This window comes from Bos indicus x Bos taurus, chromosome 7 (genome assembly GCF_003369695.1).
Source record: "Bos indicus x Bos taurus breed Angus x Brahman F1 hybrid chromosome 7, Bos_hybrid_MaternalHap_v2.0, whole genome shotgun sequence".
NCBI classification, from domain to species: Eukaryota; Metazoa; Chordata; class Mammalia; order Artiodactyla; family Bovidae; genus Bos; species Bos indicus x Bos taurus.
In genome coordinates this window covers 29,720,609-29,738,096 of record NC_040082.1, presented here as the reverse complement: position 1 = coordinate 29,738,096, position 17,488 = coordinate 29,720,609, and the positions used below count along the sequence as shown (strand labels likewise).

The following is a 17,488-nucleotide window of genomic DNA, read 5'->3' as shown; positions in this document are numbered from 1 at the left end:
AAAGAATGTCATTAGCCAATAAAAAAATTCAAGTGCTGTTAGTAATGTAGTAGATTTTAGCATTTTTCCCCATGCTCAGTAGTAATTTTTTTAAGCCACCAGCCTGTGGGCCAGTGATGGTTTACACAGTTGGTGTGCTACAATGGAAAATCCATTATCCAAGATACTTCATAGTCCAGATTTTATTTTGGAAAAGTACTAAGTAAGGATGGACCTGAAAAAGAAATCAAGCAACTGGCCCAAATAAAACAAAGCAGTGGACCTGAGATAAATACAATGTTAGGCAATCCTTGCCTTTCGCCACCATGCGATCTTGAAAAACACACCATAAATTCTCTCATGGAAACAGTTTCACATCTATTCATCTGCATCCAAAGTGACCAGAGGAGCTCATAAGCCAAAACTCCATGGGATAAACAAAACAGATTTCACCAACAGGGGAGGGAGAGTCAGTGGTAAGCGTTTGATGTGAACTAACTGCTAACCCAGACCCTTATATCTTAAGTGTTTTGACTTTTTATTTTATTGATTTAAATTTTTATTCATGAACAGAATTTTAGAAAAACTAAATGATGCTAAAGACACGTGCTAACAGCAGTGGTCCCCTCTTCCATGCTTTTCCTACACGGCCCCTCCTCCCTCCAGTCCCAAGGCAACTGTTTTTGGTTCTTTCATCCGTCCGTTTCTTCCCTGGGTCTAAATACTGTGCTTATTTTCCTATCTCTTGGTTCACCAGCCTGACAGTATTAAATGAGAGTATTAAATGCTTGTGTTAAATGAGGGTCTTCAGTCCTCCCTTCCCCTTTCCTCCTAGTGTAATGGTTTCACATTTTTCCTATTTCATTCGAATTCATTGTTTCACTGTTACTGCCATTAGGTATTGCTTACTCCTGAGGCACATAAGGAGACAAGTATGTTTTCTTTCTTTTACACCTTTTTTCTCCAAGGTTATAATTAATTGTTTTTATTCTTTCATTTCATTGTTTTGAGTCTCTTGTTGATTCTATCCTCTAGTAACTGTAAAACGCCTCTCTAGACAGTTTTCACATGATTGCACCTGTTGATTACAGGTTTCCTTACTGCGGTCATTCCTCCTGGAGTCCTATGTCCTCCTGCTCATCTGAACTGGTTTCTCCCTAGACCTCAGCTGTTGTCCCGAGACCTGCCTTGGTGTCATTCTGGGATGTCTCTTAACCTGTCTTCTGTTTGTTTACTTGCAAGTAACAGAATGCTTGGACTCACTCTGGCTCAGACAATGAGGATAAATACAATCTTGTATTATGGGAACCTCAGGAAGGGTGGGCTTCAGCTTCTCTTCTTTGCAATTCTCCAGGCTTTGCCTTCCTGCTCTGCTAATTTCATCATCACACTAGTAGCAAGATGGCTGCAGTTCTTTTGTGCATCACATCCAGAACTGATAATGTCCGAAGGAAGAAAAAGGACCAGCATTTCCTGTGAGTCTTTCTTAGGAGCAGGAGAACTTTTCTTAGATGCCGACTAGGATCTCATCAGTGTCCTGTCTTATTTTCAGAATGGATTCACATGCTCATTCTTTTTTTTTTTTTTTAATTAATTTTTATTGGAATATGGTGGCTCAGTGATAAAGAATCCACCTGCAATGCAGGAAATGCAGGAGATGCAGGTTCCATCCCTGGGTCTGGAAGATCTCCTACAGGAGGAAATGGCAACCTACTCCAGTATTCTTGCCTGGAGAAATCCCATGGACGTGGGAAATCCTCTGTCCATGGGAAATCCCATGGGCAGAGGAGCCTGGTGGGCTACAGTCCATGGGGGTCACAAAAAAGTTGGACACAAGGACTTAGTGACTAAACAACAACAGTAGTTGCTTTTACAATGTTGTGTTAGTTTTTCTTGTACAGCAAAATGAATCAGTGCACATGCTTATTCTTAAACCACTTTCTAGAAATGAGAATGACAAGGATAACTTTGAATAGCCTAGACTAATTTGAATCAACATTTGGAAGTAGACATAAGGACACTATCCCCTGGGTTAAATGGTCAGGGAATTAGTTCAGTTCAATCGCTCAGTCATGTCTGACCCTTTGCGATCCCATGGACTGCAGCACGCCAGGCCTCCTTGTCCGTCACCAACTCCCAGAGTTTATTCAAACTCATGTCTATCGATTTGGTGATGCCATCCAGCCATCTCATCCTCTGTCGTCCCCTTCTCCTCCCGCCTTCAATCTTTCCCAGCATCAAGGTCTTTTCCAGTGAGGCAGCTCTTCATATCACCTGGCCAAAGTATTGGAGTTTCAGCTTCACCATCAGTCCTTCCAATGAATATTCAGGACTGATTTCTTTTAGGATGGACTGGTTAGATCTCCTTGCAGTCCAAGGGACTCTCAAGAGTCTTCTCCAACACCACAGTTCAAAAGCATCAATTCTTTGGTGCTCAGTTTTCTTTATAGTCCAACTCTCACATCCATACATGACTACTGGAAAAACCAAAGCTTTGATTAAATGGACCTTTGCTGTTAATGTCTCTGCTTTTTAATATGCTGTCTAGATTGGTCATAACTTTTCTTCCCAGGAGCAAGCGTCTTTTAATTTCATGGCTACAATCACCATCTTTAGTGATTTGGAGCCCAGAGAAATAAGGTCTGCTACTGTTCCACTGTTTCCCCATCTATTTGCCATGAAGTGATAGGACCACATGCCATGATCTTAGTTTTCTGAATGTTGAGTTTTAAGCCAACTTTTTCACTCTTCTCTTTCACTTTCATCAAGAGGTTCTTTAGTTCTTCTTCATTTTCTGCTGTAAGTTTGGTGTCACCTGCATATCTGAGGTTATTGATATTTCTCCCAACAATATTGATTCCAGCTTGTGCTTCAACCAGTCCAGTCTTTCTCAGGGAATTAATCCCTTTATAAATAAGTGTTTTCTTAGAACTGTAATAGATTTTGGAGAAGCTGCTAATAATATTAATTAAAGGAGATAAAATTTTTAAGACTCTGCATGAATGAAAATGTCTCCATTATACCTTCACACTGGATTTATAATTTAGCTAGGGCTAGAATTTTAGGTTGAGAATTATTTTCTCTCAGAAACTTGAAGCATTGCTCCATTGCCTGCTCACATCCAGTATTAACCCTGGCTGTATCTAGGCTTCATCCTTTGCCTCTGACCTAATCCCTCTTCTGTCTAAATTCGAGGCTATTGGTCATCAGTAAATCCCCCAAAGGCCTTTAGGGTGCCAAGACTCTGTGCTTATCTCTTTCCCTTGGGGTGGGATAAATCAGTGGACCAGCAGTGACAGACCTGCGTTGTAGTGTCTTCCAGACCTTGGACAAGTCACCTAATCTCATCTGTGTCTAATAAATTTTAGGGATCTCTCCCGAAAGTGACTGCAGAAACTATTTGATCAGCACACATCTGTTTAATAACTGCCTAGAGAAGTTTTGCTTTAAGACAGTTGTGCTAAATTTCCCTGTAACAAGGAGAAACTTGAATGATTGCTTTCACTGACTCTAAGCAGTGTCGGATAAGTTTTTCAATAATATCTGTTTAAGAAATGATCATTGGAGAAGGAAATGGCAACCCACTCCAGTATTCTTGCTTGGAGAATTCCATGGACAAAGGAGTCTGGTGGGCTACAGTCCATGGGGTCGCAAAGAGTCGGACACGACTGAGCGACTAACACACACACACACACACACACACACACACAAGAAATGGTCATAGCTTATAAGGAGAGTCCTCATGATGAGCTTTTATTTGAGGCTGTAAAGACATGAGTTGTTTTTACCATCTGCTCTCTGACCTGGCTCTTTCTGCCTCCACATTTCCATCTTACACACAGACACACACATATGCACTCCCTGTCCTCTCTTTCTCTGTTCCTCCTCCCACTTCTTACCTCTCCTTCCCATGGAAGAGTGGTGAAAGATAGTCTTAAGGTAGAACCTAACTTAATACAGCTCCTTCAGGTGATTATGGAAGAGTGGTCACATTATTTACCTTGATGCTGCTCTAAGAACTACCATCCATGCTGTGTGCTAAAGTCACTTCAGTCATGTCCAACTCTTTGTGACCCCATGGACTGTAGCCCGCCAGGCTCCTCTGTCCATGGGATTCTCCGGGCAAGAACACTGGAGTGGGTTGCCATTTCCTTCTCCAGGGGATCTTCCCATCGGGGGTCAAACCTACGTCTCTTATGTCTCTTGCATTGGCAGGCAGGTTCTTTACCGCTAGTGCCACCAAGAACTACCATAATCATTACTAAAGTAGAGACTACATATGATGACAAATTCAGCAGTTGTTTGTCCTGAGATGTGTTAATGAGTCTTTGGGGCGATAGATATAATTTAGCTATATTTTATAGCTGTATTTAAGAAGCATCTTTAGCTAGCTATATTATATATACCACATATTATACATATTATATGTATATAAAGCAAAAAAAGAAAAAAGCTGTCAGCAAAGCAATGTTTAAATGAGGGGAGTTTGTGGAATTCAGCAGGCTTTCAGTAAAGGATGGATGGATGGATGCATGAATGGATGGATAATGAATGGACAGATGGACTGACAGATGAATTAATCTCATTTTTAGAAAGGTCATTTTCAATTCTGGATTATAGAGGTGAGGCTGGAGGTGAAAACATCAGTTAGGACTAGCCTAGTTGAAGTGATAAAATCTGTGTTTGTCTTAAAAATGAAGAGAGCTAACTTTTTTGATACCCCACTGCTGTTCATTTCGCTTTGGGTCTTGTGAGCAATTGAAGGGTAACAAAAAACTATCCAGGTTGGCAGGCACTGGTTTCTGCATGCTTCCTTCCTAGTCTTTTCCCACCCACTTCGTCACCTGTTCTTTGTGTTCCTTTAGTTTTCTTTGGAGGTAAAGGATATTCTTAGTGCTTTGCAATGTGAGTTTTAGTCTATGTATTCTGAGAGTGTCAGCATTCTTTTCACCTCCCACCTCTAGCACCTACCCTTAGAAAGATATTATTTGTCTGTTGCTGAATTCTTAGAGGAGATTAAAGACATTTCCATTATCCTTTTTTCTCTGTTGTGTTCAGTCTTTGGGCTTTTTAGCTTGTAGCTGATAAGAGTAAAGCTTAACATATTTATCAAATGAAATAATGTTATGAGAAAAGCTCCTGATAAACTTATAATAAGTATACCAGGGTCTCAGAAGTCACCGTGAATCTGGTCATCTTGGCCATTTTTGCAGTAGAGTGCAATTATGTTGAAGTTTATAATAAAAGCTGCATAATCCTGAATTGCTTTAGATTTATCAAAGATTAAACTGTATGCAGCTGTTGGGGAGGAAGAATTTGTTCTTGGTTCTTTGGGTGATCTGATAACCAAATTAACATAAAGCAGATTAACTGGAGAAAAGCAAATTTAATTATGTACCTACAGGGGCCCCAGAAGAATATGAGGGCCAGTGAGGCAGTTGAGGCTTCTCTACCATCCAGAGCTAAGGAATGGGATAGGAGAAGGAGCTTCAAAGAGGAGGAGGGTAATTGACGGGAAAATGGGAAAAACAGATATTTGGTAATTAGGTTGTTTGTCTTGCCATATGCATAGGTCATTCTGATAAAAGTTCTCTCTGGTAATAGTCTGTCTCCGAGCCAGCACCCCTCTGCCCATCTAAATTCTTTTAGGCCATTGAAGGGGGAGATAGGTCTTCCTGAGCCTTTTGGACCTTCACTATCTTCAACTCAAGAGAGTCTGCATGCCAAAGTGGCACATTTTGTTCTGAATACCTTTGCAGCATTGTCTTTGTATTACTGTACTTCAGTTCAGTTCAGTTGCTCAGTCGTGTCTGACTCTTTGTGACCCCATGGACTGCAGCACGCCAGGCCTCCCTGTCCATCACCAACTCCTGGAGTTTACTCAAACTCATGTCCATTGAGTTGGTGATGCCATCCAACCATCTCATCCTCTGTTGTCCCCTTCTCCTCCTGCCCTCAATCTTTCCCAGCATCAGAGTCTTTTCCAATGAGTCAGCCCTTCGCATCAGGTGGCCAAAGTATTGGAGTTTCAGCTTCAACATCAGTCCTTCCAGTGAACACTGTACTTCATGATATCCCAATTCTTTAAAAGTTTTAGCTTCAAGCATATGTATTAGGTGGTAGACTGGTGCCCTAAGAAACAGATTCTGAAATTCGAGTGTCCGAGTTTTATTGAGGAATGCTTTCACCATCAACACCCGAGCAGGACTAGGCAGTTCTGGGCTGCGTTACAGTTGTAAGACTTCAGCCAACCCTGCAGAGAGCCCGGTCAGGGGTTGGTCCTTCAGAGTCACCTCAGCTTGAGGCGAGAAAGCCAGACTTTTATGCCTTTTATTATCTTATTGTTCCATAACAAATTTCCCGTAAAACATAGCAGCTTAGCACAGCAACTGTTTATTACCTCATAATTCCTGTCAGTCACGAACCCAAGCTGAACACCTCACAGTCTCTCTCACAGGCTTCATCCAAATATTGGCCAGGTAGCAGTCACTTCAAGGCCTGACTGGGACAGCCCACTTCCCAGCCCTCTCACATGCTGTTGGCATACCTCAGAATATCCACTTCCAAGATCATTCACACAGCTGTTGGTTGGCCTCCAGACCCTCACTAACTTGTTGACCAGAGACATCGGTTTCTTCCCATGTGGACCTCTCCATAGGGCAGCCCACAGTATGGCCACTGGCTCCCTTTAGAGCAAACAGGGAAGAAAGTGAGAGTGCCCGAGACAGGCCACAGTCTCCTGCAATCTAATCTCAGAAGTGACGTACCATAATCTTTGTCGTATTCTATTCATTAGAAGCAAGTCCCTTGGTTCAGCTCACAGTCAGAGAGGGAGAATGACTCAAGGACATGGACACCAGGAGACAGGGGATCTTTGGTGGCCACCTTCGAAGCTGCCTATCAACCCCTGTAGCAGCCAGTCCACTGGATGCAGGCTGCCACGATGGGAGGTGACCTTGGGCGAAACAGCTTTCTTCAGCTGCGGAAGTTCCCAAAGAGAGCACACAGCTGAGGGTTGCTCTGATAGTTGGGGCAGTCCGAATGGGATTTGGATGGTACCAAACAGCATCCACGGGCTTTCCAGGTGGCACTAGTGGTAAAGAACCCTCTTGCCAATGCAAGAGACCAGGGGTTCGATCCCTGGAGGAAGGCATGGCAACCCACTCCAGTATTCCTGCCTGGAGAATCCCAAGGACAGAGGAGCCTGTGGGCTACAGTCCATAGGGCTGCACAGAGTTGGATATAACTGAAGCAATTTAGCATGCACACATGTGAACAGTATCAACTTTAATATGTATAACTCTTTTTTAACTAGGATATTTAATAAGCCAGAATTTCTCAGTCTTGATATTTAAACTATGCAACATGTATTATTTCCTTATCTGTTTTTGTGGCTTTGTTTCTTGCACTCTTGGAAACATCCCTTATATATGTTACTTTACAGATTATATTACATACAAGACTGGTGAATACATTCTTTCACTGGAAAACACTTAAAAAAAAAAACTGTTTTTAAAGGAGAAATTATATTGTACCATGTATTAGAATCATTCTCTTTTGGGTATAGAAATTCATTTGAAAATTTTCAGCAAGCAGCATACAACTAAATATTTCTTAACTTACAATGAATAATTGTTAAAAAGCATTTTAACTAAGCTAAAAGATAGTCCTAAATGCAAAAGCATTTTCAAAACAGTATTTACCCTTTTTCTAGATATGTAAAGAAGGTAACAGGCGATTAGGAATAATGGATTTCTTTTTCAGATTACAAATTTTAATTGAATAAAGTTATACAGATTTCTATTTTGTCTTTAATCTAATTTCTTTCAATTTTCAAGTGTGGTTTTCTTTATCTCTCTCTTTCTTTTAACTTTATTTTTTTAGGTGAAGAAGACCAGGTCCCTGATTCTGTCATATTTCTTTATCAAATAACCAGAGGAATTGCAGCAAGGAGTTATGGACTCAATGTGGCTAAACTAGCAGATGTTCCTGGAGAAATTTTAAAGAAAGCAGCTAGCAAGTCCAAGGAGCTGGAAGGATTAGTAAATATGAAAAGGTCAGAATGATTGTGTTGCGTTTTTGATTTATAATGAACTCTTCCAAGTTGTCCCAGGAAGAGGATTGTCCTGTAAATGAACATCAGATCTTCCTTCAAGCACCTCTTCAAATATTCTGAAACATTCAATTATGATAAAATGAAAATGGTTCTTCCCAAAGCCCATGTGAATTCATTTAGGCCTCTCTAGTCAGATCTTTATCTGTTAAGTTGCTAAGTTGGTTTTCCGATCATTTTTCTAAAGAATTAACTCCTTTGTGTATACCAACACATTGGTTGCTTAAAATATTCATTTATGAAGAATATTACTAATGGAAACCTCGATATATAAATAATATTTACAGTATTTCTTTTATACTCTTTTATGCTCATTCAGATATGCAGCAGTTGCATTCAGAAGTGAAGAATTCTGTCAGAATGTGAATGAAAATAATAGTACTGGGTTAACCAAAAAGTTCTTTAGGTTTTTACATAACATCTTACAGAAATGCCTGAATGAACTTTTTGGTAAAATCATTATCACAGAGCTAGGTGATTAGAGTCGGTATCTGTGCATGTCACTTACTTTGTGGATTTGTTTGTGACAGATTTTTTATTCTAAACAAACTTCTCCACCACCTAGAATGCTTTATGTGAATGCACTTTTACCCTGGACATCCAGTGAGTATGTAGTCAGTATATAAACTGATCGTCATACAAACCTGAAACATACTTTGGAAGGAAGATATTCCTAGGAAAATACCCTATTAATAAATAATAAATTGCAGCCTTTTGTTTCCCAAATATCAGATTATATTTTAAAAAAGCATAAACTCCTCGCCCACCTCCTACCCCACCCTGCTCTGCCTGAAGAGTCTAATTGACCTGCGGCAGGGTATTGTTGCTCTGGTCCATGACCATGTGATCTGTCGCGAATAGGCTGTAAGTCAGATAGAACATCCTGGCTGGCCATTGTGCCGTAGGAATATTTTTTAGTTCTGGGAATTATTACCAATTTAAATATTGAACTATGAACACCTGATATTTTAGTTAAAGAGACAGTTGCCAGCTTGTATACTGACAGTCCTGCAAGCAGCTTCTCCTCCTCTTCTTTCTTCCTCTGTGTTTCTGCCTCATACTCCTAACCTTGCCATGGTAACCGGTGGTGGGCTAGGTCCAAAGTGCTGGAATACTGCAGCACTTTGTCGTCCGGTGGCATTCTCTTCTGGATCCTTTCCACAACACCAGATTAGAAACAAATGATTCAATCAGTGACGGGCTACTTCCAGTTACTTGTTACAAAATAGATTCACATAAAATTTTTCTAGAGGGAAAAGTGATCATCTATGAGATTTTAAAAGTAAGCTTAGCCCTTAGTTCTGCTCAAAGTCCACAGACAACTTTAATCCTCTCTTGTTGTCTTCTTATTTTTCTTTTTTCATAAAGAAACTGGAATTAAACTTTACTATAAAAGATGCAAGATGGCAGTAAGATATGAAAGTTCTTGTAGACTATAAAGCAAGAGCAGTAAAATTCACAGGTTATTTATAAGTATTTTAACTCCTCCGAAAGACAACTACTGCATATTAACGCATATATATGGAATTCAGAAAGATGGTACCAAGGATCCTACATGCAGGGCAGCAAAGGAGACACAGATGTAAAGAACAGACTTTTGGACTGAGTGGGAGAAGGCGAGGGAGAGATCATTTGAGAGAACACCATTGAAACATGTACATTACCATATGTAAAATGGAGGACAAAGTGCAAATTTGATGCATGAAGCAGAGTACCCAAAGCCAGTGCTCTGGGACAACCCAGAGGGATAGGGCTGATTCATGTTGATATATAGTTGAAACCATCACAATATTGTAAAGTAATTATTCTCCAATTAAAATAAATTAATTAAAAAATAAGAAGGGAAAAAATATTTTAGCTCTTCCAATTAGTATATAATATTTTAAAATCTAGAAAGTTAGCTTAATAAGACAGAATTGTAGGAAAAGGCTGCATTGGCATGATATCTGATGATTTATCAGGACAAACTGTATTTGTTGTTTTTCCTTTTCACTAAAAGTGGTTATCCCATTGATTTCATTGGTCACAGAACCCAAACTGAATCTGGTGCATCCTTATGAGTTTGTTAATAGCTAATATTTATTGAGTGCTTGCTATGGATACCAGCAAGTTTAGGTAGTCAGTCCTTTGCAGCAGCCTAGACACTGTAGCCAGGTACTGTTCTTATTGCTTTACATGCATTAATTCACGTAACCCTTATGATAACCTTGTGAAATAGATACTGCTGTCATCCTGTGTTGTAGTTGGGAAAAATGAGGGTAGGAGACTGACCGGGAAACCAGGGTCACCCAGCTAGTTGGTGGTAGAGCCATGATTGGAACTCACATTCCCTCTGCAGACCCTAAATATTGGGTTGGTCAAAAAGTTCATTCAGGTTTTTCCATAAGATGTTAATATTTAACTGGATTGCATTTTTGCAGAAAGAAAAGTAGGTCTGTGTTATGTTGGCATTTTACTTTTCCAATAGCCTGTGTTATTTTATTAAGTCAATTTCACTTTTCATCCTGTGAGCACACACAGCCTCCAGCTGAGTTAGAAGACGGAGGAAGCTGTGCCATCTCCTCCCTGGAGCTGATCAGCAACCTTGGTCTCTTGATTAAAGCAGCCGCCCTGAGAACTTCTTTCACCAAAAGGCTGATGCTCCCCGCCATAGCCTCCTAACCATACAGCTTGCCTGCTATTCTAATATCACAGACTTTTCATAGTTTTGATGGGATGGACTGGCCCCTAACAATTCCATTTATAAAAGAAATGGTATTTTATTTTCTGTCCAGGAAAAAGCTGAAGTGTTTTACCAAGCTATGGACGGTAAATGATGCAAAAGACTTGCAAAAGTGGACGGAAGAAGAAATTACAGACGTCTCTTTGTGATGAAAATGAAGGCTACGTTTTGGAACCAAAAAATAGAGAATTAAAAATACCAACTGTGTGAAAACAACTCTCCAGTAACAGCCCATCTTTGTGTGATGTGAGCATAAAGCCTGACTGTGGCATATTCCTATCAGAAACAGGGAGGCCTTTTGTGTAGGTTCCTGCTATCCTGATTTTTAAAAGTATAAACACTTTTGAATATTAAGATTCCTATCATGTCATTAGAAAACCTCATGGACAGTAAGATTCAAATAAAAAGCTTCTAAGTAAAATCTGAAGTAGACTGTATAGTTCATGAAGTTTTAGAGGCTGATATAAAAAGTAAAGCATGATTTTATTTGTTTCAGTTCAGATAATTTGCAGCTGGGTGAAATGTCTGGCAGGAATATACCTTTTATTCGAACTGAAATAATTTTATGATACTACCAGTTTATTCACTGTGAGCATAAGAATTTTTGAAAAGAAATAGAATTGTCAGGCTGTTTAGAAACTAGAGCGCAGAAATAACAAGGTCATGAAATTTGAGAAGTTAAATAGTGTCATAGTCTTAAGCAATTTGGAGATTGTTGGATGAAATTATTTGTCATTCATTTCAGTAATAAACATTGATGAATACTTGGTATAATTTATGATCTTTTTCCTATTGAATTTGGGGTTTAGTTATGGAACCAAGGTTGCTGTTTTTTCCATGTGCACAGAACTGAGCATTCTCACTTTGGACCTTTCTACTATCTGATACAGCAAATGCTTTATAGCTTTGTTGATTCATAAAAGCACTCCCTCCCTGCAAGGTTAGGGTAACACATGATCATCTATGTCCCTGAGCTTTCTATAGCACTTGAAACCTGGCTTCTCATATGCTTTTTGTTTCTTGCACAAAGCTTCTCTATCCTACTTCCCACTCAGTTTTCATTCTTACTCAGTGAAATGCCTTCCACACATTTGATGGTCATATTTCTAATTTCTTCTTTAGGTTATTTCATAACAGTGTCCTTAACAGTGAGCCATGAAGACAGTCAGTTGAGTCTCTCCAAGTTGATGAATAGTGGTTGGTTGCTACACTTTAAAAAAAAAAATTATTTATTTATTTGTGTCAGGTCTTAGTATTTGGCATGTGGGATCGAATTCCCTAACCAGTTCAAACCCAGACCCTTGCATTGGGAGCAGGGAGTCTTAGCCGCTAGATCACCATTACGCTTTTGAGTCACTTACACTCTAGCCCTTTATGGAGTTAGAATAGGATGTGGTTTGATTCCTCCATCCTTGCATTATATGTTTCATTAACATATAATGAAATTCTCAAAAATATCTCAAAATAGAGTTAGTTGGGATTTACTCTTTAAATTTTAAATAGCAGCACCTTTTAAACAATGTTTCAATATACTCAGTAAGACTGTCAATGTTTTATGTTAACAGAGGTAGTGCTGTGTAGGCAGGTCAGCAGAAAAAGGAGATGAATTCAGGAATGTCACACCCATGGCCGGGGAGCTGCAGGGACCAGCAGTCACTGCTCATGTCCAGGTGTTCACTCCGGGCCATCTCTGGCTTGCCCAGGTCAGTGTCAACATTCAAGCAGGTAAGGGTTTCAGGAATAGTATGTCCAGGCAGTGACAGACCCCAGAGTCTGGCAAGTGACAATGCGGAACGTTGCAAGGTAGATTCCCTAACATAAAGCGGGATATCAGCTGGTCAGTTTGAGGGAGGACAGGCCTGCCTCCAAGTTTGAAAGAAGCGTGCCAAACACGCTTTCTAAGTGAGACTCCTTCCCAGCCAGGGCACTGAGGTGTTGAAGAGAAAGTTGTGTCAGAGTCCTAGTTATGATGGTTGTCCCCATGTTGTGGAGGTTGGCAGTAAAGATGATTGATTGGGTACATAATCCAGGTATCAAACTTAAGGAGGGCTGCAGTTGTAACACTAGATATAATGTATTTGAGATCCTGAGTTGATTTCCTTTAGTTATATACCTGGAAGTGGGACTGCAGGATCATACGATAGTTCTAGTTTTTATTTCTTAAGCACCCTCCATACTGTTGTCCATAATGGCTGTACCAGTTTATAGTCCCACCAACAGGGTATAGTTCAGTTCAGTTGCTCAGTAGTGTCCAACTCTTTGCAACACCATGAACCGCAGCACACCAGGCCTCCCTGTCCATCACCAACTCCCAGAGTCTACCCAAACCCATGTCCATTGAGTCAGTGATGCCATCCAACCATCTCATCCTCTGTCGTCTCCTTCTCCTCCTGCCCTCAATCTTTCCCAGCATCAGGGTCTTTTCCAATGAGTCAACTCTTTGCATGAGGTGGCCAAAGTATTGGAGTTTCAGCTTCAACATCAGTCCTTCCAATGAATATTCAGGACTGATCTCCTTTAGGATGGACTGGTTGGAGCTCCTTGCAGTCCAAGGGACTCTCAAGAGTCTTCTCCAAAACCACAGTTCAAAAGCATCAATTCTTCTGTGCTCAGCTTTCTTTATAGTCTAACTCTAACATGCATACATGACCACAGGAAAAACCATAGACTTGACTAAATGGACCTTTGTTGACAAAGTAATGTCTCTGCTTTTTAATATACTGTGTAGGTTGGTCGTAACTTTCCTTCTAAGGAGTAAGCATCTTTTAATTTCATAGCTGCAGTCACCATCTGCAGTGATTTTGGAGCCCAGAAAAATAAAGTCAGCCACTGTTTCCCCATCTATTGGCCATGAAGTGATGGGACCGGATGCCATGATCTTCGTTTTCTGAAAAGCCAACTTTTTCGTTCTCAGGGTTCCCTTTTCTCTGCACTTTCATCAACACTTGTTACTGCTTGTTATCATCCTAGCAGGTGTGAGCTGATACCTCATTGTGTTTTATTTGCATTTCTCTGATGATTATGGTCAGTTTTAGAACACTTTTATCACCCCCCAAAAATCCATTCTCATTAGCAGTTACTCTCCATTCCTCCCCCAAATCCCTACTCCTAGACAGTCACTAATCTACTTCCTGTCTCTATCAGTTTGCTATTTTGGACATTTCATATGAATGCAATTGTACACTATGTGGACCTTGGTATACGGCTTCTTTCACTTGGCTTACTGTTTTCAAGGTTCATGTTGTAGCATGGAGCAATACTTCATTCGTCTTTATTACTAAAATCTATTCGGTTATATGTATATATCACATTTTGTTATCAGTTCATCAGCTGATACACATTTAGACTGTTTCCATTTTTCAGCTATCATGAAGAATTTTGCTATGAGCATTCATATGCAGATTTTTATGTAGCAAGGTATAGGATTTTTTTTTTTTAAGTTCTCCCCAGTATAAAGTGCAGTCTGGTTTGTGAACCACTAGTCTCATAGATTCATGACATTGTACAGGAGACAGGGATCAAGACCATCTCCATGGAAAAGAAATGCAAAAAAGCAAAATGGCTGTCTGGGGAGGCCTTACAAATAGCTGTGAAAAGAAGAGAAGCGAAAAGCAAAGGAGAAAAGGTAAGATATAAACATCTGAATGCAGAGTTCCAAAGAATAGCAAGGAGAGATAAGAAAGCCTTCCTCAGTGATCAATGCAAAGAAATAGAGGAAAACAACAGAATGGGAAAGACTAGAGATCTCTTCAAGAAAATTAGAGATACCAAGGGAAAATTTCATGCAAAGATGGGCTCGATAAAGGACAGAAATGGTATGGACCTAACAGAAGCAGAAGATATTAAAAAGAGGTGGCAGTAATACACAGAAGGACTGTACAAAAAAGATCTTCATGACCCAGATAATCACGATGGTGTGATCACTGACCTAGAGCCAGACATCCTGGAATGTAAAGTCAAGTGGGCCTTAGAAAGCATCACTCCGAACAAAGCTAGTGGAGGTGATGGAATTCCAGTTGAGCTATTTCAAACCCTGAAAGATGATGCTGTGAAAGTGCGGCACTCCATATGCCAGCAAATTTGGAAAACTCAGCAGTGGCCACAGGACTGGAAAAGGTCAGTTTTCATTCCAATCCCAAAGAAAGGCAATGCCAAAGAATGCTCAAACTACCACACAATTGCACTCATCTCACACACTAATAAAGTAATGCTCAAAATTCTCCAAGCCAGGCTTCAGCAGTATGTGAACCGTGAACTTCCTGATGTTCAAGCTGGTTTTAGAAAAGGCAGAGGAACCAGAGATCAAATTGCCACCATCCGCTGGATCATTGAAAAAGCAAGAGAGTTCCAGAAAAACATCAATTTCTGTTTTATTGACTATGCCAAAGCCTTTGACTGTGTGGATCACAATAAACTGTGGAAAATTCTGAAAGAGATGGGAATACCAGACCACCTGATCTGCCTCTTGAGAAACCTATATGCAGGTCAGGAAGCAACAGTTAGAACTGGACATGGAACAATAGACTGGTTCCAAATAGGAAAAGGAGTACGTCAAGGCTGTATATTGTCACCCTGCTTATTTAACTTCTATGCAGAGTACATCATGAGACATGCTGGGCTGGAAGAAGCACAAGCTGGAATCAAGATTGCCAGGAGAAATATCAATAACCTCAGATATGCAGATGACACCACCCTTATGGCAGAAAGTGAAGAGGAACTAAAAAGCCTCTTGATGAAAGTGAAAGTGGAGAGTGAAAAAGTTGGCTTAAAGCTCAACATTCCGAAAATGAAGATCATGGCATCCGGTCCCATCACTTCATGGGAAATAGATGGGGAAGCAGTGGAAACAGTGTCAGACTTTATTTTGGGGGGCTCCAAAATCACTGAAGATGGTGATTGCAGCCATGAAATTAAAAGACGCTTACTCCTTGGAAGGAAAGTTATGACCAACCTAGATAGCATATTGTAAAGCAGAGACATTACTTTGCCAACAAAGGTCCGTCTAGTCAAGGCTATGGTTTTTCCAGTAGTCATGTATGGATGTGAGAGTTGGATTGTGAAGAAAGCTGAGTGCTGAAGAATTGATGCTTTTGAACTGTGGTGTTGGAGAAATTCTTGAGAGTCCCTGGACTGCAAGGAGATCCAACCAGTCCATTCTGAAGGAGATCAGCCCTGGGATTTCTTTGGAAGGAATGATGCTAAAGCTGAAACTCCAGTACTTTGGCCACCTCTGTGAAGAGTTGACTCATTGGAAAAGACTCTGATGCTGGGAGGGATTGGGGGCAGGAGGAGAAGGGGACGACAGAGGATGAGATGGCTGGATAGCATCACTGACTCGATGGACGTGAGTCTGGGTGAACTACGGGAGTTGGTGATGGACAGGGAGGCCTGGCATGCTGCAATTCGTGATGTCGCAAAGAGTCGGACACGACTGAGCGACTGAACTAAACTGAGTCTCATAGATTATGAGTGACTAAACAGTACTTTTCATTGGACTGACAAATCATGTGCTCTGTCTCTGCTATTTTTAATCTATCATTTAGACAAAGCATGGCATACTATAGAACCCCAACAAATATTTATTGAAATAGAAAAGAACAAACCTTGTCATGTTAGAAACACAGTGAAATGACTCTTCATAATCAAGATACTATTTCACTAAGGATTACAGATCTGTACAGAAGTGTCCTAAATCTTAAAACAAAAAAATAAAAATTTCTTCTCACAGTTTGTCCAAATGGAGCTTGTTGTCTTAGTGGTAGTGGTAATGCAGCTGGTGAAACAGTGCTCACTGCATGAATTCCAGAGGAAAAATGAGATTGAATCTAATGCGGGTACAAGTTAATGTTGACTTTCCCAAGTTCCAAGATCAATGTTAATTACTGCTGTGCCACGTAATTATAAAAGTGCCATTTGATGTTGCACACCAAGAACATGGGTAGGGAGAAAAAAGAACTTGGGTTAGATCTGTGGTTTCTAAGTTTGTAGTTACCATCACTTCCTCTTTGGAACACTGAAGTTAGGATAGATGATTATTGTTACTGTATTAATGTCTATAGAGGTATTGCCATAAGGGGGATATTCATTCTGGTTTGCCCGGGGTGAATCTGGGGCATCCTGGTCTATACCTGTTTTCCTGGTACACTTATTAAAAGCCTCTTTCACTCAGAAGTGTCCTATTGTACCCAAACCTGTTCATCTTTGGGAGACTCCTCACTTTCTGAGATGACAAGATTTCCAGTCTCATCTTGTACATTTTCTGTGCAGACACCTGGAATAGAATATTTCTCAAAGGAGTCCCAACCCTGTTGAGTGATAAATGACATCTGGCAGCCACAGTTTGGGCGTTAGAGGTGTCAGTGCTTTTGGGTTGGTCATTGTTTCTTAGCCTGTTCAGTGGAAAGAAGTAGGAATTTTGTAAGAAAAAGTATGCCGTGAGTTCAAACTGAATCATCTGGGAGTTCCCTGGTGGTCCAGTGGTCAGGCTCCACCCTTTCAGTGCCAAGGGTCCAGATTCGATCCCTAGTCGGGGAACTAAGATCCCACAAGCTACAGGGCATAGCCCTCTCCCCAAAAAGTGTCCTGTTCTGAATAATAAATTTCATGGTTACCCTAGCTTTAGGTGCCAATTCGTGGACACACTCACCAACTTGATAGATTTTGAATATCATCTT

The 17,488-nt window shown here is 40.4% G+C and overlaps 1 protein-coding gene across 3 annotated transcripts in view; it reads left to right on the top strand.

The window, feature by feature from the left end:
* Positions 1–11,588, top strand: part of MSH3 (mutS homolog 3) — a 182,661-nt gene extending 171,073 nt beyond the window's left edge. For all 3 annotated transcript variants that reach the window (XM_027545706.1, XM_027545705.1, XM_027545707.1), the window contains exons 23-24: positions 7,864–8,035; positions 10,867–11,588. In XM_027545706.1, the coding sequence (XP_027401507.1) occupies positions 7,864–8,035; positions 10,867–10,963 (269 nt within the window). In that variant the 3' untranslated portion in view covers positions 10,964–11,588. The remainder of the gene's footprint in view (positions 1–7,863; positions 8,036–10,866) is intronic.
* The last annotated feature ends 5,900 nt before the right edge of the window (positions 11,589–17,488 follow it).